This window comes from Notolepis coatsorum (assembly GCF_963971535.1).
Source record: "Notolepis coatsorum genome assembly, chromosome: 7".
Lineage (NCBI taxonomy): Eukaryota > Metazoa > Chordata > Actinopteri > Aulopiformes > Paralepididae > Notolepis > Notolepis coatsorum.
The window spans coordinates 113,127,601-113,149,962 of record NC_140171.1 but is presented as its reverse complement, the minus strand read 5'-3'; the positions used below and the strand labels follow the sequence as shown (position 1 = coordinate 113,149,962).

The 22,362-nt window shown below is 46.5% G+C and overlaps 2 protein-coding genes across 2 annotated transcripts in view; both read right to left on the bottom strand.

Moving 5' to 3' along the window:
- dtd1 (D-aminoacyl-tRNA deacylase 1) overlaps positions 1-12,123 on the bottom strand; it is a 40,876-nt gene extending 28,753 nt beyond the window's left edge. The window contains exons 1-3 of the mRNA XM_084319278.1: positions 12,029-12,123; positions 11,492-11,582; positions 9,417-9,652 (exon numbers count right to left, since the gene is read on the bottom strand). Of these exons, the coding sequence (XP_084175404.1) occupies positions 9,417-9,652; positions 11,492-11,582; positions 12,029-12,071 (370 nt within the window). The 5' untranslated portion in view covers positions 12,072-12,123. The remainder of the gene's footprint in view (positions 1-9,416; positions 9,653-11,491; positions 11,583-12,028) is intronic.
- A 1,617-nt stretch (positions 12,124-13,740) lies between these two features.
- LOC311231380 (small integral membrane protein 26-like) lies at positions 13,741-14,957 on the bottom strand. Its single transcript, XM_084317952.1, has 2 exons — positions 14,749-14,957; positions 13,741-14,230 (listed from the first exon to the last, which is right to left on the bottom strand). The coding sequence occupies exons 1-2, from the start codon at positions 14,864-14,866 to the stop codon at positions 14,085-14,087; spliced, it is 264 nt and encodes an 87-aa protein (XP_084174078.1). The 5' UTR covers positions 14,867-14,957; the 3' UTR covers positions 13,741-14,084.
- Positions 14,958-22,362: the final 7,405 nt, after the last annotated feature.

Here is a 22,362-nt window from a genome sequence, read left to right as displayed (position 1 = left end):
ATCGCCCCGATGGCGCTTCAGCAGCCTCCACGGATGTACAGTGACGAGTGAATCTGGTAGTTGGTTTATGACGTTAAAAACGCGAAATAACATATAACGTTACAGCGTACAGTTCCACACTGATGTACAGTGACACCCAGAGTTTCTAGTTACAGTAGTGGCGCGTGAATCGAGATAGTACTAACAGTGTTTATTATTAAGAGTCAGATAGTCCTAACAGTGTTTATAGTCCTAACAGTGTTTATTAGTAAGAGTCAGATAGTCCTAACAGTTTATTATTAAGAGTCAGATAGTCCTAACAGTGTTTATTATTAACACTTTGACTGCCATGAAACGTGTTTTGACGTCATTGCTGGCCATGCTCAAGTTGCCGGGGGACGCTGTACAGCGTCCTTATTAGGGCTGGGCGATATGACCAAAAACGTTATCGCGATAAAATTATACAATTATTTTCATATAATTTGATATCGATAATTATCGTTGATATAATGTCCGTCAAGTTTAATTAACTTCTTATGCTGCTGCGAATGTCTCAAGTCGAGTTGATGTCGTCAGTCTGCGCACGTTAGCCGACAAGCGGAGTATCTCATGACAATAAATATGACACTAAAATACTCTCTTCCGCCACAATATATTGAAACGACGTCCACTGTATATCCCACACTACCATAAACGTGGCCTCAGAATTCAAAACACACACATACTCGGCACGTAAATATATAAAACAGTGCCGTGCAAGCTAGTTATCCTAGCCAGCCTGTTGGTTCTAAGCGATGTATTCCATGACAATGTGCTAAATATGACACTAAAATACTCTCTTCCGCCACAATATATTGAAACGGCGTCCACTGTATATCCCACACTACCATACACGTGGCCTCAGAATTCAAAACACACACATACTCGGCACGTAAATATATAAAACAACGCTGTGCAAGCTAATTAGCCTAGCAAGCCTTGTTGTTGAGTGAGTCCTACCTCCTTCCGGGTCTCGGCCATCTCCTTCACTGATTGGTTGTTAGCTGTTGTGCGTAAGCACGTCATCACGTAACGCTGGTTGTTGTTAGTGAGTGTGTTGAGCCGAGGCTGAACGGAGCCAAGCTTGGAAAATCGATATATCGAAACTTTGCGACCACGTTTCATGTTTATTTCGAGGAAATAATTTATCGCGATAGTTATCGTTATCGTTTTATCGCCCAGCCCTAGTCCTTATATCAATATTTCAAAAATCTGCGATCGGATTCATATGTCCCCTCCGCTGGCCTGAGATCCACCAGCAGGACCCACTGAGCTCTCTGGCGGTTCAGGAGCGCCATCTGGTGGCCGATCGGCGCTATCGCTTTAACAGGAAGTGGCATAGAGGTTGTGCTACGTCCGTAGTACTTCCGGGTGCTCGCTATAGGTCCCGCGACTCTGGCTCGTCACGCTACACAGTGATCGATTGCCAATAACTCGATAAACAACATGATTTGGACGTATATACCATTATACAAGCTGGAGATGGACCGGGTAAATTTACATCCCATAATGATAAGATTTCAACTCTACGATGATCGCCCAACGGCGCGCGGAGACTGGGGTGAGTTTCAGCGTGTAACGTTACCGTCTTCGATACTAACTGCTATTATCAACATTTGACCCACATTAGATGATTGGTATAACGCTGCCCACGGAATTATAAACGGCCCCTAGCCCATCCGGTCAACATCAGATGACGTGTAGTAACTTCTAGAAGTACGTCTAGTTGTAATTTTTTATATCGCGCTGATTGCCATAAAACTGTATTGCATCATCAATATAATGTATTTGGGGCTATAGATCACGTTCTGGAGAAAGCTGCAGAAAGAGATGAAAACATACCGTACTTATACATTAGACCATACTTTACTATGAATATGTGAATGAAAAAGTTTAACGTTGCTACACAATGAACAATACATATAGGACTTTGAATGGGCCCTAATAATGGCAATGTAGCAATAGAATTTAAAAAGTTATAGCCCTGCAAAGAAGGGGACTTTCTCCATAGACAAATAGCGCTGGCAATCTATGGTATATCATGAATTTAACCTTAGGCAACCAAAGTGTTAAGAGTCCTAACAGTGTTTATTATTAATTAACGTCATAAACCAACTACCAGATTTATTTTGCACCAGGGAACTTGAAGGTTCCTGCCGTGCTCGCAGCGTGGGTTCGTGGCCAATCAGAGAAAAGCTGAACACAAGTTGGTTGCCTTTAATATTCACGCGGCCAGCGATCCCATCCGGACCCGCTGCCTTCCTGATGTTGACCTGGCTGAACATAATGCACACTTCATGCTCAGTGATGGTCAGATCACTGGGCATGATGGATTAACACAGATCTGTGATCATGACCCTTGACCTTTGATTACCTATTTAAAGTTTTTGGAAATCTATCATAGTCCTGGAAATAACAAACAATAGCTTTCAGCTATTAGAAATTGGACCTAGCTGTTGCACTGTAGCAATGACCACAGGGGTCAAATGATCTCTCAAACCGACTTTCGTACAACAGGACGCGACCCCGAGTCAGACGCCTCTGGTTTAGCTCCGCAACGATGTACACACTTTTAGTTATTATGTTTGTTTTTTCTACTTTTTTATTTAAAGCAACACTGGCGGGTACGTCATACGACCGTCAGACACTTATGCTCAAAGAGGAGTTTGGAGACACTTTAGACCTAGAATGGCCAGCAGAAATCAGACGGGAGAATGGCGGCAAGGAAAAGAACAAAGGGTACGGCAGGAAGAGACACAGAGGGAGACGTGGAGGTATTAGGCTGAGACTAAAAAGAGCTGCTTACCGCCCAGCAATTCCATCCATCTTTCTGGCGAATGCCCGTTCGTTGGAGGGTAGGATGGATGACCTAAGGGCGAGGGTCCGGTTCCAACGGGAGATGAGAGACATCAACATCATGTGTCTCACGGAGACATGGCTCACGTCGGCGACTCCGGACAAAAGCGTCTCTCCCTCGGACGCCTTCACCGTACTACGTGCAGATCGAACGGCTGCCTCAGGAAAGAGCATCGGCGGCGGGGTCTGCCTCCTCACGAACAATTCCTGGGTTAATCCCGAAGGGGTGCATGTTCTCTCGAACTCGTGTTCCCCGGACATGGAACACCTTTCTATCCTGTGCCGTCCGTTTCACCTCCCCAGGGAGTTCACCGCGGTCATCATGACCGCCGTATATATTCCCCCACACGCGAATACGGGCAAAGCGCTGGGAGAACTACACGATCACCTCAACAGACACCAGATCAAACATCCAGACGCAGCGATGGTAGTGGCCGGCGATTTCAACCAGGCAAACCTGAAGAAAGTGATGCCGTCCTTTTTTCAGCACATCGCTTGCTCCACCAGAGGGAAGAACACACTCGACCACTGTTATTCCCCGTTCAGAGCCGGCTACAAGGCAGTAGCCGCTCCGCCATTAACAGGGTCCTCAAGCTCGAGCGACCACGACTCCATCTTGCTATTTCCGGCATATCAACAAAAGATCACGTGACGCCGTCGTGTCACGTGAGACAAAGAAGTGGACCGACGAATCAGAGGCCACGCTCCAGGACGTGTTTACAGACACGGATTGGGATATGTTCAAAGGAAGCGCCAGTGACGTCAGCGAGCTCGCAGACACAGTGGTGAGCTACATAACAACAATAGCTGATGGTATTGTCCTCAGGAAAATGGTGCGGGTTTTCCCAAACCAGAAACCGTGGGTGGACAGCACTATTAGAGCAGCTCTGAACTCTCGCACCACCGCCTACAACCTGGGTAGAGAGTCAGGAAACATGGAGGAGTATAAGGCTTCAGTCTATACTCTACGCAAGGCTGTTAAACTTGCTAAGAGGACATATGCTGACAAACTGGAGACACAAATGGCACAAAACGACACAAGAGGATTATGGCAGGGACTGAAGACAATAACTGACTATAAAGTCAGCGCCCCCTCAATGGGGAGCGACGACGCCTCCCTCGCGGACAAGCTCAACACCTTCTACGCTCGGTTTGGTGTAGACAGTGGCGCTGCTGGCTCTCCGGCTAGTGACGTCACTGGCGCGCCGGCTGTTGTGGAGGGGGGGGGGGGCAACCGCGGGGGGGGCGGGGACCAGGGCTGTACGTTAACTTTTTTTGCACATAGCACTGGTGCTACAGAGGTTGATAGTTTTGTAGCACAGGCCAAAATCTTGTAGCACAAGTATAAAACGTGTTATATTTGTAACAGTCACAAAAAGATTTGCCTATTGTATTTGTGTTATTTAGTTGCAGTGCCATGTTTGGCTGTCATTTAGTATATCGCCATGTGTTATTATTACTATGATACTCTCATATGCTATTTTCAATTAATATCATAAACAACATAAGGAATATTAGCATAATTTTGAGTGGACTGAAGGAATGAGTCAGCGTTAATAGTTTTAAATGCAAATAATTTATTGAAACATAGAAGTGGGGTCGGTTGGGACACACACACACACAATGGGCCAAATGGGGGACCCTGATGTAAACAAGACAAACGTCTTTCTCTGGTCTGCATCCCCTTAACAATTGTGTGTATTGAGCCGTACTGTATTGTACCCATTCTGCAATCTGTTAAATAAAGTTTTCATTCATTCACACACACTGTTTCAACTCACCACCCCCGCATCATATTGTAGTCTAGTCTGTCTTCAAACTTCCACTCCTCTCGAAACTTGTTTATTTGAATATCAACATTATCTGTCCATCCTCAGTTTACTATAATATACTCCTGTCCTGACTAGTGACTTCATCGTCTTTCCAAACGCACGCACGCACACACACAGGGAAGGGGAGAGAGTGCCCCCCCATTTCCCTTTCCCCAGTCCACACTGTCTGCTGGCTCTGCCTCTGATCAGGATTAGCTTGTTAGCTTGCTAACGTTGTAGTGATTGTAATGGTACATAAACGTTAATTTCGGGCGATGTGCGCATAAAGGAATGGCGACGGTGCAAAGCATGTAGATGCATTTGACCCGTTGCGAGAAAAAAAAAACACCACAGACTTATTTCGGGACGTGTAGGCGCACTGCTGTGTTAACGCAGCAGTGCGCCCCAACCGACCAACGCGCTGCTCTGCTTGCAGAAGCGCGGATATGACTCGTCGAGTTGTCACAAGAGTTTTTTCAAAATAAGAGTATCATATGCACCTGAACGTTGCTAGCTTTCGGAGCCTAGCTGGAGCTGCGCGTGGGCAGAAATGAGACCCGCTACAGGATTTTCAAAATAAGAGTATCTATATGAACCGAATCCCTATCGCACCAGTGCTATTGAAGTAAATCCATCCATCGCACAGACTGCTGTTGCTGTAGCACGTGCGATATATATGTCGCACTGTACACCCCTGGCGGGGACGCTCTCTCGTTGTCGGAACACAGTGTGAGAAGAGCATTTATGCAGGTGAACACCAGGAAGGCTGCTGGCCCAGATGGCATAACAGGACGCATACTCAAGTCCTGTGCCAACCAGCAGGCCCCAGTGTTCACCGCCATATTTAATCAATCCCTGGCGGAGTCAGTGGTCCCTGCCTGCTTCAAGATGTCTACCATCATCCCTGTACCGAAGAAACCCTCCCCAACATGTCCAAATGACTACAGACCGGTGGCACTCACCTCTGTGGTCATGAAATGTTTCGAGAGGCTGGTCAAGGACCACATTTGTGCCTCCCTCCCCAGTGATATGGACCTTATGCAATTTGCATACAGGACAAACAGGTCCACCGACGACGCGGTCTCCCAGGTACTGCACAGCACCCTCTCGCACCTTGACCGTCAGAAGGGGGGCTATGTGAGACTGTTGTTCATTGACTACAGCTCAGCGTTCAACACCATAGTCCCCACCAGACTGGTGGACAAGCTGATCGAGCTAGGTCTGAGCTCCACCCTGAGCGCCTGGGTACTGGACTTTCTGAGCGAAAGACCCCAGGCGGTCAGGGTGGGGGGTCAGACCTCCAACACCATCACCCTGAGCATCGGGTCCCCCCAGGGCTGTGTTCTGATCCCCCTGCTGTACTCACTCTACACACACGATTGTGTGGCCAAGTTCAGCTCCAACTCCATAGTGAAGTTCGCAGACGACACGTGGTGGTGGGGCTGATCTCGGACAACGACGAGAAGGCCTACCGGGAGGAGGTTGAGGTACTGGAACGCTGGTGCCAGGACAACAGCCTGCTCCTGAACATTGGTAAAACCAAGGAGCTGATCGTGGATTATAGGAGAGGACAGCAGGAGACGCACACACCACTGATGATTAACGGGGCTACCGTGGACAGGGTGAGCAGCTTTAAGTACCTGGGGGTCCACATCTCAGAGGACCTGACATGGTCAACACACATAGACACAGTAGTAAAGAAGGCGAAACAGCGCCTCTACCACCTGAGACAGTTAAGGAAGTTCAGAGTATCGGGGAAGATACTCCAGTCCTTCTACTCAGGAGCTGTAGAGAGCATCCTGACCGGAAACATCACTGCCTGGTATGGAAACAGCACGGCACAGGACAAGAAGGCCCTACAGAGAGTGGTGCGCTCAGCCGAGCGTACCACGGGTATTGCACTACCTCCCCTGCAGGTTCTATACAACAAGAGGTGCAAATCCAGAGCCTGCAGAATAATGAAAGACCCCCACCACCCCAATAACAGCCTGTTTCAGCTGCTGAGGTCAGGCAGACGCCTGCGAACCCCAGCTACTAGGACAGAGAGGCTTAGGCTTAGCTTCTTCCCCCAGGCCATCAGAGTCCTGAACAATGAACATTGAGTACCACAGAACACTGAACTATCCACACATAAGCACACATGAGCACACACACGACACGCACGCTGTGCACGCTCACACACTAGCAGCCACTTTAACACTTCAACATGAGCGGGCACACACTCATGCGCACACACTCACACTTATTGCCAAAAGGAAAAGCCACTTTAAATCAGTATTAGCAACAGTAACAGTGTATTGCACTACCAAAGCTACCTAGCATGTCCTATATGCTCTGTAAATAACTATGTACAGATACCGATTTTGATGTCACACCATGTTACCTGTTATTGCACAATTTTTTTTGTATTGGATTATATTATATGTTGTACCCACTGTATTGCACATCGTTGCGGGCAAGACCACCCGCATTTCATTGTATACTCGTATGCCGTGACAAATAAAACTCTTGACTTGACTTGACTTGACATGCATCATATAAACCAGAGCATAATGTTTCACACTAAAACCTGCGTGAAACGGCTCCCAGAAATAAAGTTTCATGGTGATGAGGTGCCCTTATAGTTCTCCCTGTGGACCCCCATCTGACAATATTTGTTGCGACATATGATTTAATTTATCTATCTAGGACTTGACATGGACCACACACATCGACAGTGTAATAAAGAAGGCACGGCAGCGCCTCTACTTCCTTAGGTGCCCAAGGAAGTTCAAAGTGAGTCAGAAGATCCTTAATAACTTCTATTCATGCACAATAGAGAGCATCCTGACTGGTAACATCACCTCCTGGTTTGGGAACAGCGCCGCACACGACCGCAGCAGACTGCAGAGAGTGGCTCGATCAGCCGAACGCACAATTGGAGGTGGGCTTCACTCTCTCCAGGACATTTATACCAAGCATTGCAGGGCAAAGGCTTAGAGAATAACCAAAGACCCCAAACAACTGCCTCTTTGCACTGCTGCGGTCAGGCAAGCGCTACCGGAGTCTCATCCCCAGTACAGAGAGACTCAGAAGGAGCTTCTATCCCCAGGCCATCAGATGCTCAATGACTATGTAACATCATCAACCAATCCATCTACTCATTGCACACACATCCACATGCACACACTCACTTTAAACAAACACTCACTGTAGACACTACATTATATGTATCTATTTTATTAAAGAGATTTGCACTACATTCATACCTTAAACGTTTTTGTACCTCATTGTCTGCATTTTTACTTCATTGTACTTAGATTGTACTTAGGTTGTACTTTAGTATATTGTATAGTGTTATTCCTCTTTTACTTACTTTTTTACTGTATGAAGCACATTCTCAGGGGCTCATACAGAACCAAGCATTTCACTGTAATGTACATGTACCTTATACGTGACAAATAAAAACAAACTTGAACTTGAAACTTGAACTTCTGCTGGGGACCCCTGGAACCCTCTCCCTGGGGATCTAAATTAATTAAGATGATGATATTAAATAAACTAACATTTCTTAAAAAAATGTATCTTTAGGGCGGCTGGGTAGCATAGAGGTCTAAGGACTCGCCTATCACAGCAGAGACTCTGGGTTCGAATCCAGCTGTCAGCGGTGTTCGCGGGTGAGAAAGCTGGTGGGGTACGAGTCCTGGTCGTTGCAAACAGCGACTCCTATTGGTCGGTCAGGGCAGCTGTTCAGCAGGGAGGGGATCTGGGGGGAAAAGCGTTACGTTCCCCCAGTGAAACTCCTTGCTGTCAGGGGAAAAGAAGCGGCTGGCAACTCTTACTCCACATGTATCGGAGGAGGCATGTGATAGTCTACACCCAGTGGTGCAGTGGTGATTTCATAAGGGGTTGCACTGTGTTTTAATGACGTCGTCCGTGCGCGTGCTCATGCTCAAAGAAGTTTGGTACGCCGTGCAACCCTGTCCCATGAGCACTGCATGCCTGTCTACACCCTCCCCAAACTGACAGTAGGGCAATGCAACGACCAGGAAGGGAATTGGCATAACGACTAAATTGGGGGATGGGAGAAAAGGTAGAATGGCACAAAAAAAGAGATCTTTAATATTTTAGGGGATGCTATGTGAAAATTACTTTCTTCATGCAGTTCAATGCGATCAACAGCAATTGGATTATTTATCTTGCCTGTCCCAATTGCCATTTTTGGGGCTTTGAAGTTTCAGTAGCAATTAATTATCAGTGAATAATTGAAGCTTCATTCTTCTTGCGTGACAAAGTTTCAATGCAGCAGGTAAATGATAATTATGTGGTAGATTATTGTGATATGAATGAAGCATTAAAATAGGGATTTTGGCAGTGATTACCATGGCAGCGATTACCATGGCAAACGATTACCATGGCAGCAATTACCATGGCAGCAATTACCATATTGTATTGTATATTCCTCTTTACTTACTTTTTTTACTGTATGAAGCACTCTCAGGGGCTCATACAGAACCAAGCATTTCACCGTAAAGTATGTGTATTTTATTGTGATAATTAATAAACAAACTTGAAACCATGGCAGCAGGCAACGATTACCATGGCAGCGATTACCATGGCAGCAATTACCATGGCAGCGATTGAAGCATTGAAGTGTTCAGGGTCAGCCCGATAGATATCACAATATATATAGAAATAAAACATCCAGATGATTATTGTGATATGAATCTCTTCCATGAGGCCCAGCCCTACCCTTGATGAGCTCCGGCTTGTAGGCACTCCTCATGCTCTCCAGTATGTGGTTGTAGAAGGGCTGAGCCAGCTCAGCAGGCTTGGCCGAGTGGAAGTCTGGCTTGTTGCCCTTCAGTATACACTGTAGGGTGAACTGGCTGATACACAGCACCTCAAGCTCCTGGTCCATGACGCTTTTGCTCCACGCCCGGCCATTCTCATCCTCAAAAAGACGAATGTTGAGGATCTTTTTTACTCTGAGAAGTAAAAGTAAGAAAAGAAAGTAGTGAAACTAGCCCCATGGGCCTAGAGAGATGGTTTCAAAGACTACATTTACACCTGGCTGGTATTAACATCTGTATCTGGATATGTTATCTGGATAATGAAAAACAACACACCAACATTATAGGAAATGCACTTACCGTCTTCTCCAAATATCAATTTCCTCTCTGTGCATTCAGTAGGAAGTTATTCGGCTGCAAGCTAGCCTAGCACAGCACAAATTAATGGAAGCGGATATAGACCACTAGCCTAGCTGTTGGCCAAAAACACCTCTCCCGCAGTTTTAAGCTAGGCTATTGGTCCATATCCGCTTCCATTGATTTGTGCTAAGCTAGGCTACCTTGCAGGTAGGGCTGGGCCTTCCTGTTGACCCCCTTTTATCTGTGCCGACACCGTGATAATCACTCGAATGTGTTTATAATGTTGTCATTGACACTTAACTTACAGTTTTATAATGTTGTCATTGACCCTTAATTAAAAAGGGGCACTTCACCAAAAAACAATGGCGATTTATTTTGCACATAATCTCACACATACAAAAATGGTGGGCACTTTCTCGGATGAGCTATGGTCACTTTTCCGCACCTACTCACCAGGGAGCCTATTGTTTAATAACAGCGCAGCAGTGCTGCTTTTGCTTCCGCGTTTTCCCTGATTGGCTGCGCCATGCCCCGCGGCAACCGCAGAGCGGAGCGGCAGAGCGAGCGGAGCGGCAGAGCGAGCGGAGCGGCAGAGCGCGAGCGGAATTATGTCATGTCCGCCATGATTTTCATTCGGCGCTTCAGCTCACCTGGCAGAGCAGCGGTCCTGCGGTCCGTTGTTGACGAGTTCGAATCCCATCAATTTTTTTTTTTTTAACGTGATTTTTTTTTTAACGTGTATTCTTTCGCCGGTTAAGGTTAGGCATGGTTAAGGTTAAGGTTAGGCATTGTTTCGGAGTTGGTTAAGGTTAGAACGGTTAAGTTTAGGCGCTGTTAAGGAGCTGGTTAAGGTTAGAGTTTGTCTTAGAGAATGGCAATATTCTTTCTATGGTTAAGGTTAGGCATGGTTAAGGTTAAGGTTAAGGTTAGGCATTGTTTCGGAGTTGGTTAAGGTTAGACCGGTTAAGTTTAGGCGCTGTTAAGGAGCTGGTTAAGGTTAGAGTTTGTCTTAGAGACAGCCTATTTCCGCACTGCCGCTCTCCCGCGTTGCCGCGGTCACATGGTCAAATTGTCACATTCTTGCACTGCTGCGCTGTTAAAAAACAACACGCCACCAGGGAGTCTCTGGACAATCTTATTTTTTCCTCTACCTCATTTCATAGAGCTGTAATGAACACACAACAAGGATTCAATGTCCGCGATGGCATCACTGGTGGCCATATTCAAACTCATTTACTCTAAATAACTGTCAAACTAAATGAATGTGTGCAAAACGGTTTGAGTTTTTTTTTTATGTGTGTGATAAATCAGACGTTTTTAGGTGAAGTGCCCCTTTAACTTACTGTTTTAAAAGAAGACGTGCTGGCACACACAGGGGCTGCACCCATTGATTACACCCCTCCTACCCACCCCCCCCCCCCCCCCCCCACCCACCCAACACCTACCCAACCTCCTCCAATGTACAGTTTCTACGTCAAATGTGTACTCTCTTTTCTGGACTCTTTTTGTATCACAAACAGTACTGTATTTGCAAATCTGGTATGTGATAAATGTATAGATGTAGCAGTACTGTCTATCTGTATGTCGTGCGTGTCATATATGTTATGATGAATTGAAAATGGGGGACCCTGATGTAAACAAGACGAAAGTCTTTCTCCCACCCTCTTTACTCACATGTAGTCAACATCCTTCTGGGTGTCTTCCACGGATATACCCAGCAGCACACACAAGCCCCGTCCTATGGAACTGATCTGCTCATCTCCCACTGCAAAACAATAAGACGAGGCTGATGATCAGCGCATGTGGTCCTTGACAACATGCCATGGGATGATGACACACAAGAATGACACGCGAGAGGTTGGATGCCATCGTTCGGAGATGAGGAAATGGGCTAACAGTCAGGCAGTCATTCAGCTGCCAGTGCCAACCGCATTTACTACGTTCAAATGACACGCTTGTGTTTATCTGGTCTGCTGAAATAGCCCTCACTGACCTTCCATGAAGCGTGAATGACAACAAGCTAACGCGTTTAGAAGCACGTTTTGCTGGCAAGCTAACGTTACCCATTCATTTGGCAGAACGTGCTAATGCTAGCTAGCTTGCTTACATGCTTGGTCGGCAAAAGCAATTATGTAGCTTAATATTAGCTTCCATTCATTGACACTATCAAACACTGCTACGCACAACAGACTAAATGAACTCAAGCCTTACCTGTCACGCTCGCTTTGGTGACCCTTTGAATGATAGCTTTCATTGTTTTGGTTGTGCTGGTGTGGACATTGACACGCTGACTGTCTGACACAACTTCCGATTGCTAAAAGGTTGTGGTTTCTGTCACCCTCTCGTGGCCTAAAATGGATGTACACTTTGTCGTCCTACTCTGCTCTCCTGCCCTGTTCCTCGACCTGGTTGGGGTGCTGTGCTGCAGGCCTGCAGCAAACCCGATGTGCAGGGCAAGGATATTGTGGATGTATTAATTTTACAGGACTATGTATGGCCCCTGTAAATGTCCTAACCCCAACCCCCTCCAATGTACAGTAAATTACCTAACCCAAGAATACGAGACATCGATATTCCAATGTACAGTTTTGCTTGTAGTTGTAGTTTCCCCCACCCAACCACCTCCAATGTACAGTCCCCCACCCCACCTACCCAACCTCCAATGTAGTTTCTACGTCAAATGTATATACTCTCTTTTTTACTATTTTTGTATCACAAACAGTACTGTATTTGCAAATCTGGTATGTCATAAATGTATAGATGTAGCAGTACTGTCTATCTGTATGTCATATATGTCCTGATGAATTGAAAATGGGGGACCCAAGTTCAAGTTCAAGTTCTTTAATAGTTGTCATACAGAAGTACAGAATACTTTCATACAAAATGCTTCTTACTGTTACGCTCCAGAGACTGTGCTAGACAAGATAGTATCAAATAACATAATAACATAATATAGCATGAATTTAGAAGAAGAAAATGAGGTCACAGTGTTCGGTATAGACATATGTACAATGTTCTGAGTTACCATATAATATACAATACACAATACTATGCAGTGTACTAATGTACAGTACTATCTAGTGCAAAGCAGAAATGGGATGAGGTACAATTTTAGGTACAATTTACAGTAAGGTGTACGAGTTGTAGTGCAATCCTTCACCATAAATATAAAGTGTGGGGAGTGGGTGCTACAGTGTGTTTGTTTAAAGTGGGTGTGTGCTATAAGTGTGTGGAGTGGGTGCTACAGTGTGTTTGTTTAAAGTGAGTGTGTGCGTGTGGATGTGTGTGCTATGTGCGTTTGGTGGTTGTTGTTGTGTAGTGTTCATTCATTGTTCGTTTAGCAGCCTGATGGCCTGGGGATAGAAGTAAACAACAACAACCCTGATGTAAACAAGACGAAAGTTTCTCTGGTCTGCATCCCCTTAACAATTGTGTGTATTGAGCTGTACTGTACCCATTCTGCAATCTGTTAATAAAGTTTTCAATCAATCAAAAAATAATGTAGTGTCTGCTATAGCACATTAATACAGTATTTTGACCATAGACTGGCTAACCTTGGGGCCAGGGAAAATTGCTATTTTTAAGTTGGGGGGGGGGTTTAACTGTTGGACAACGCAGAAGCCACTGTTGAGTCCACGCAGCTTGCCTGTGGGTTCTCATTGACCAGCTCACAAACCCACTTGATTTGTGGCCTCAGCTACGTGAAACATTTTCAGGTTTCAAATAACGGGGTCAAAGGAATTGTCTGACCTCAATATGGGATCAACTGCCAGAACGGTTTGGGGATATCTGCAGTCAGACAGCATGTTGATGATTGACTACATGTGTTTTTTTTTTATCATGTGACTATTCTTTTAGCGTGTTATCTGTTATGTTCGTAGAACAGGAGGATCAAATTGAAGTGATCACAAATGTTTGACAAGTAGAGTTCAGTTTAAGTTTATTTACAAACCAAGAGTGGCTGTCACTTTTTATCAGTGCATGTCTGGTAACTTTGTACATCCCGACAGTTGTTTAGTTAAAGAGACTAAATGAACAATTATGTGACAGGCCCCAATCCATACATAGACATGACATCATTCTTCTCCAAAGATGGATAAATATCAAAGATTGGACCCTCCAGTCTGAGGTTCTTCTCACACAAAGTACATCTTCAGATGAATTCATAAAACAGAGACAATAAGCCATTTTCTTAACAAAGGACATCAAATTACTTGACAATTATATCTGTCAGTCACATCTACTTCCTGCTGTCGTTTGTAGCAGCCTATTCACTGAAGGACTTGATGAAATTGTAAATCCTTGTGGTGTAGGGTACAAAGTTTTCCTTGTAGACAATTGTTGTTTTTGTGTGAGGCGTAATGTACACAACTTCATTTGGATTTTCAGGCTCTTTCTCCACTTCTTTTATATCTGAGAAGTTGGAAGGGGGAAAAAGTGATTTGACAATGAGGTACAAAGGAAGATAAGATATTCCTTTATTGATCCCCTTGGGGAAATTCAGGCATCATAGCAGCATGGGGGAGGTACATGATAACAGTAGAAGACATGATACAGGTCATACAATTATAGTACTTGTAAAAATAAAAATAGGCAGTGTAAACAATATAACTAACTGAGTATGAGCAAGTAGGCAGTGTAAATATGTCAAGGTGCAGATGAGGGTCTGTATGCCCTCACTTATATTTGCATTACAATAAATATAGTTACAATATACACTAATCTAAATGTATACTATGAGTAAGTAAGTATACACAGGTGCAGTATGCATAAGGTACGTATGGCATGATATACTTCAGGGCACTAAGTCCAATGTTTAAATCATAAATATTTGTGGAGATGTTATGGCTAAACGCCAGGGAGACGTGCACGTCTTCTAAGTAGTTAGTCGTCAGATAACTTCAAGCAAGACTGTTTACTGCTGACGTTACCTGGCTCTTCGTCATCGCGTTTCGTATATCTATAATATCCGTATGAGCCCATCATGGTCCATATACCGATAGCGTACATGAAAGACACTCCCGTGTTCCACTTCTTGAAATCTTTCATTGTTATGTTTGCACAATTATTTGGCTTATTTGAAGAAATCGTGGAGCAAAGGCATTAGTCTTTGCTACTGTATCACAAGGGAGCAGCCATGTTTGAATGAACCGGAAACGCAACCGAATTAGATAGAGATGACTTCCGGGACAATTTAAATGCAAAACATTTATTTATTATTATTATTATTTAAATGCTTATTGTTATTATCAGAATAAAATAGGCATTACAAAACATTCAGTCAGTATACAAACATTTTACTGAGCAGCATCCAAAATATAGTATATAAAAAATAAATAAAAACACAAATTAATTTAAATAACACTTTTGTTATAGTATGGTGAATGTATTATCTAAAAAGTGTAAGATATATTTCCACATTATAATCTAGGTTTATGATGATGAATTCATATTTTTTACTGACCAATTACTTGGTCAAAATTACTTTGAGAGAAAGAGAGCGAAACAGAGTGAGAGAGAGTGTAAATTCCTTTTAACATGCTGAAAAAATTAACCCCAATAGATTAACTACCAAATCCCTTAGATTAGAACAAGACAGGATCCCAGGCACTCAAAAAGTATTACAGGAAGAAAGATGAGTTAAAAAGAAGGGTTGGAACATATTAGACCACTAACAAGGGGTGGAGGGGTACAGGATAAAAAAAATTTAACCAACAAGAAACATTTTGGATTCACTGTCTTGATGCTTTAAATCACCTAGGAGTTTCCTAGGAGTATGCTATGTACCAATTGTCATTTATATTAGCCTAGGTGACGAATCCCAGTTCCAATGTAAAAAAATATATATTTGTATACACTTTTATTTTGTGTCATGTTCACATTTGTTGATTCTCTTTTGAATTGATTGATTGATTGATTGACCTGTGATGATGACCCCTTCATAAAGAAAGGGTGAACCAGCACGTTGTTACATTTCGTCTTTGTTTACGTTCTGTTCTATGGGGAATATATCTAGGTATACCACGTTACTTGAAAGATTCCACTACATGCACTTGCACTTGCCCGGCCACGCCCCTGTCCACCTACATGTGCAAGGGGTGTGACCGTACATCCGCCTTCCCGTTTCTTTCACTTCAGGAAGTGTTTTTTGCTACAGGCACACGTCAGCAATGGCATCACCACCGGGACCTGGGAAACGCTTTTCTGGGCCCCACCAGTGGTTCACCGTCGCGACCTCCTCCATGCGCCGCGGGGGCTCCCTAATCCCACGCTCATGGCGAGGGGGTGAGCCCCCGGTTGCGGCGCAAGCCCCCCGCCTCTGCTCGCTCCCGCCATTCGGTGGTGAGTGGCTGTGGCTGGTGGTCTGACGAGCTCTTCGCAGCGTCAGGGCAGCGTACCAAGGACGGCGTGCCGCGGCTGGACCATCACATCCCAGAATGTTGTATAGAGGGGGCGGGGGTTTTCATATTTGATGCCTCGCTGGCGAAGGCAGGGTTCGGTCAGAGCCCCGACCCCGAATGGCGATGGGCCTGAGACGCGAGACATAAACACGGAGAGAGAGACGGGCAGTTGGAACGCACCTCGAGGGGAACGCGATAACCGACAGCAGGTAAGGGGGATAGGCCTGGAAGGCTGTATTTCCCCTTTTTTCTTTTCCTCTCTCTCTCCCTCTGTTGTTTTCCTCTTGATAGTTATTTTAGTTCATTAATGCTAATATCTTATATATAAGCTCCTCTGGTCAAAGCATGGTCTCCCCCACTCTGGAATGTGCAGGCTGTAGAGTCCGGTGACCGCACCCTCATACCTTAAATGTACATCTTCAGTGACCGCACACTTACAATGTCCACACACACACACACACACAGGAGGGGGCAGATGAGCATGGTCGGATTCATCTCGGGCCAGGCCATATATGGCAGTTGGATACAGGCACACACAAGCGCACACACATACGTACACACGCACGTGCGCACACACACACACACGCACCCCTCCCTCTTCTGTCTTTGTGCAAGCAAGAGGGTATATAAATAATGTCATGTCATGTGTATTGATTCTGATGCTGGTGAGAGAGGGAGCCCCGTGGAGGGTGACTGCGCTTCTTCTCTGTGTTCTTGTGATCGACAAATAAAGACCGTCTGAGAAATAGAACTTTGTCGCCTGTGAATCTCTGGTCAGCTGGTCCATACTATATCAATTCAAGGACTTACGAGGGAAGGAAATCCCTAACACTCTTTTACACCTAAAAGCCCATATTCCCATCCCATTCCCATATTTCCTCCCCCCTCAAAATACTGCGTTTAAAATAAAAAAGTCCCTCTGAAAAGAGTGGGACAGCTAAAGGTTGGCGGGCGGCGTTTCTTGTGTGTGAGGAAAGTTGGGATTCATGTGTGAACACGTTTTTTAAACAAACGTAGACCCTGAATTCGCGATTGGTGTTGCTATTATGTGGTTAGCTTTGCAAAGCAATGTACATCAGCACATGACCAAGGGTGCTGCCCCTCTCTTTCACCCCATCTGTGTGTTGCTTTATGTGATAAGGTGAAAACATGGTGGGCGACAAGTGTTTCGCTTATGAAATGAAGCCATGGGCTTCGGGTGGATGCGTCTTTTAAACAGACGTAGCCTGGCCCCACGGTTTGGTGGTTCGCTGTTGTGTTTGGTTGTTCAAAACAATGAACGGGCACACGCTTATGGGTGTCTTTCATTTGTAACACAGCGCACGGCTGGTAGCGCCGCCCCGTGTTTCACCTCATACATGTTTTGTGCTTATGCGAGGTTGGGTATGATTTTATCCTTGGTAAAATACTGACGACGGAGGGGGAGGACGTAGCTCAAAACGAGCGTGCCTTTTCACTCGGGGATCCCTCGTGCGCATTAGCGGCATCACGCAAGTACGTAGGATTCCGCCCCGTCAGCTCCCTCGACATCATGGCAAATATTTGCATATCCTGCTCATCGCGGGGAGGGGGGGGCGGGAGGGGCTCCCCATACCCACCGACTTGGAGGGTAGGGCTGGGGTTCCCGGCCATTGTAAAACGTCACAGGTACCCAGGTCGTTTTTTGGTTGAAACAAACATGCAGCGATGTCACTCAAATATGTTTGAACATGCACCTGAAACGGGATATAAGGAGGGTTACTCTGTAACCCTAGTTATATGAGTTCATGTCAAGTAGGCAATTGCCGCCGGGCGTATGTTTTTTCCCTTTGTTGGCATCGCGGGGTTAGCACTGCTTGTGTCAATTATGTCAGATCTCTCCGCTGAGAGGTTATGACGTTTGTCAAGTATGTCAAAATCTTCCTCTGAACCCGACCCGCGAGATACAAAGCTTGCTGGCAGAGTCAGGGTTCGTGGCAGGGTCAGCTCGCTGGCAGAGTCAGGATTCGAAACCCCGACCCCACGAGGTTACGACCCCACGGGATTATGGCATTATGAGGAGAGAGCCTCCTCAGAGGAGCCTCCTCCTCAGAGTGTGTTAAAGCCCCGGGGACCCCCATATGATGGGGCGTGTCCCACGGCAGGAGGTGATTGGCGTGGGACCGGGCCTAAACCGTCTGTGGGCCCCCTTCCCCCATCCCCTGCCATAACGACGTCACTGGGCTCACATTTTCTTATTGGCCCGAGAGATATGTCCGTGAGTTGAGGTCTGCGTGGCAGGTTCCGACTCACGTTGTCAATTGAGAGGTCTCTCCGGGGATAAACCTGGCGTCTTCCCCTCTCGTGTGAGCGGAATTTGTGACGGATGTTTTTTCCCCCCCCAGGCTCTGTATGTAAACCCCGTGTCAGTGTCCTTGCGAAGACCGGTCTCCTCCCGCTTTTACCCAGACAGGGGGGAGAGACGTTGTGTTGGGAGCTCTTTCTTGTTAGAATTCGCCCGCCACCATTCTCGGGTCTTACGAGCCTACACGCTGTTCGATATCAACGCTTGGTCTTGCGGGACCGATATCAGTGCCTGGCCCGGGCGTGTTGTCAAGTGTTTATTTGAAACAGCCTTTTTTGGGGCCGGCGCGCCCTGGTCTGTCCAACGGCATAATAGCGCTTTTATGCGGTCGGCCTTGAAGGAGTTTTTATCTCTACCGAGCGTCAGATCACTGCCAGCTTGAGGGCTCGCATGCAAATGATGGGGCAGATCAAGCGTCAACAGGGGGGTTTCACGGCCGTTAGGTGGGCCACCGTTTTTGATCGAAACGTGTACCTATCCCCCTCTCCTTTGAAGAGGTGCGGCAGCGTGAAAGGGCACGGGACTCATCCTGGTCGTGCCGGTCAACCCGGTGTCCGCCGTTCTGTAAACCCGAAGGGCCCTGGGCTTTTCCGGGGGGGAAATGCCAGGGCGGGCCGGACGCTACAGGGGCTTATGTCATGAATGTTGTGTGTCATAACGAGTTGAAAATGGGGGACCCTGATGTAAACAAGAAAAACGTCTTCCTCTGGTCTGCATTGTGTGTATTGAGCCGTACTGTATTGTACCCTTTCTGCAAACTGTTAAATAACGTTTTTCTTTCTCTCATTCATTCACCCCTCCCTCCCCGCTCGGGGTACTGTTTTTTAGCAGTCAGCCCCTCTAAGCGTTCCTGTATAGTTCCCGGTCCTCCAGGCACAGGTCGAGCCTTGCTCTTGTTACCTGTCGGCCTGGGTTAACCCATTTTAGACCTGAAACACCTTAACTGCATTGTATAGCCCAGGGGTCGGCAACCTACGGCTCCGGAGCCGCATGCGGCTCTTTAGCCAATCAGCTGCGGCTCCCTGGCCCAAAAAAATAAAAAGTATTTTTACTTATTTCTTTATTTTATATATTTTCTTTCTTATTTTGGAGATCGATGTTATACTGTGACACTAAAATGAAAAAATATTTCATCAGCTAAAATATTTAGTCAACTAAAATATTTCATCAACTAAAATATACAGTACGTCACACCCTGCGCCTCTCCCTGCCGTCTGCAAGTGGCTAATCTTGAGTTTCCGACCCCGAGTAAGCTAACGAAAGGTTATCCTATAACCTAGTTATATGAATACTGGCTGAGCGTCTCGCTCTTCGCCATATTGAGATATATCTTTATCTCCAGCACCTACTGTGCTTCATTAACGAAAACAATGCACCCATGCACTTGACCAGGCCCCGCCCCAGTGTCCCCCTATAAGACACCGGACATGGTCACACTCCCCCTTCCTCTGGAAAAAGCTTCCATCATAGAAAACCCAACCAAAGGACCTCAGGGCGCGCTAAGAGCGAGACGCTCAGCCAGTATTCATATAACTAGGTTATAGGATAACCTTTTGTTATATAGCATTACTGGCATCGCGTCTCGCTCTTCGCCATATTGAGATATGGGGCAGAGCAGACGCGTGGCCCGACAAATGTACCCCCTGAGGACCCACAAGCCCTACCACCAGGGGGGAGGGGAGTCCCGTCCACCCGCCCTACCTAGTGAAGAGGGGGCGGCAGTCAACTCCACCAAAGTGCGAAAAAAAAGGGAACCAGAGACCCCTAAAAACGCACAGCACAGGCGGGACCACGTGTGACACATCACCCCATGGCACACACCCACACACCCCTGCTAACCCACCGAAAGGTGGGACGCAGGGGAGGTCCCAGACCTCAGAACCGCCTGGGAGACAGAACCCCCAGTCCAGCGTTTCCGTTAGCCGGTAATTACCGGTATTTGACCGGCAAAATCTGTTGAAGTCCGACATATTTAATCTCTCCAGTCTTAATGTCCGGTGAAAATAATTCCCTGAGTCTAAGCACAATTTGATTATTTGAATTGTATTAAAATAGGCTAAAATTAAATAGCCTATGCGATGAACGAAACAATCATTACATTTGTTTTTATCGTTGCTTCTAATAATGACAACGACGTTGTCAGCGAGAGCTTAGTGCTGGGTCACGGGTGTGCGAACTTTTGTGAAGCTGCAGAGCCGGAGCAGCAGCAGCACAATGCAGTACTCCAGCAGTACTCCAATTCAGCCATTTTAAATTCAATGTTGGTTGGGGGGCGCTGCTGTGCGGTCCCCAGAAAAGAGCCAATAACAGCTGAATCTGCTGCTCTGCATCGACATACTCTCGCAAATAAGTCATTGGGAGGTGGAGAGAGAGAGAGTCGTCACGCAAACCCACGATAATGTTGCCATCTCTCTCTGCCAAATTTCTCAGTTCTTCGCTTGATATAATTAATACAAATGTCCAATATAACGGAATTCGTTAGCTCATAAAAATTTGATTATAACAGACTGTTGTTTATTAATGTTGGGCGACTGCCCACAGACACCTATTTGATTTAAAGTCGGCAGCAGCACGAGTCTCTGGACTTATTTTATTTGGAATATAATGACTTTATACGCAAAAGTAGCCTAGTTTTAAGTAAAAATATTATAAATCTACATGCCTTGATGATGTCATTCTTTTGTTTTGTTGTCATTCTTTTGCCTATCAATTGTTTTTAAGCTCAATAAACTCTGACCGGAATTTCTCTCATTTGACCGGTAGATTGAAATCTACCGGACACTGAGGCCGGCAACAATTTTTTCTAACGGAAACCCTGCCCCAGTCATGTCCATGAGGTAAAACCTAACGAAGGGACCCGGGGAGGACCAGGAGGCCGCAGCACAGATGTCCCCCACCAAGGGCCCCCCTAACAAGGTGGCAGAGGCCGCCACACCACGAGTGGAGTGCGCCCTGACACCTCTAGGGGGGGCCAGCCCAGCCAACGTGTAGCAAAGGACAATGCCCTCGCACAACCAATGTGACAGGCGCTGCTTGGACAGTGCCTTACCAGCGCGAGGGCCACCGTAACAAACAAAGAGCTGATCGGTAGCCCTGAGGTCCCGAGTCCGACTGAGGTAAACCCCGAAAGCCCGGACGGGACATGACAGGTGAAGGCTCGCCTCTAACTCACCAGCGTGAGGAGGCGGATGAAACGCCTGAATCACAATATCCCTGGAGCGAAAAGAGCTCCGGATAGTCTTTGGCACGAAGACTGGATTAGGCCTCAGAGTTGCACCGCTATTGGCACGAATAGACAAGCACTCAGGCCGCACCGAGAGAGCACACAGCTCACCCATGCGCTTAGCGGAGGTGATGGCCAGTAGGAACGCAGTCTTGAAAACAGCTGTTCCAACGACGCCTGCTCAAGACTCTCAAACGGGGCCTCAGACAACCGGCCGAGGACCAGTTGGAGGTCCCACTCGGAGACAGAGAACGTTCCACCGGCTTGAGACGCCGAGCGCCAAGCAGGAACGTCCCACGAGAGGGTGGCTGAACAACATTCCGCCCCCACACTCTACCATACGCCACTCCCCAGCGTAAGCCGCTGTAGAGGACGGAGCGCGCGCGTACCGGATAGCGTCAACCACAGAATAGTCAAGACGCATCCCCACCAGATTCACACTGTCAGTAGCCAAGCCCAGAGGCTGCCCCAGAACAGGAAGGCAGAACAGAGTTCCGCGTGCCTGAGAGAGGGCCCGCGGTGACCACGGAACAGGCCACGGTGGGGCCACACAGAGCTGAATCAGGGCCGGGGACCACACAGCTGAGCCCCGGCCCGG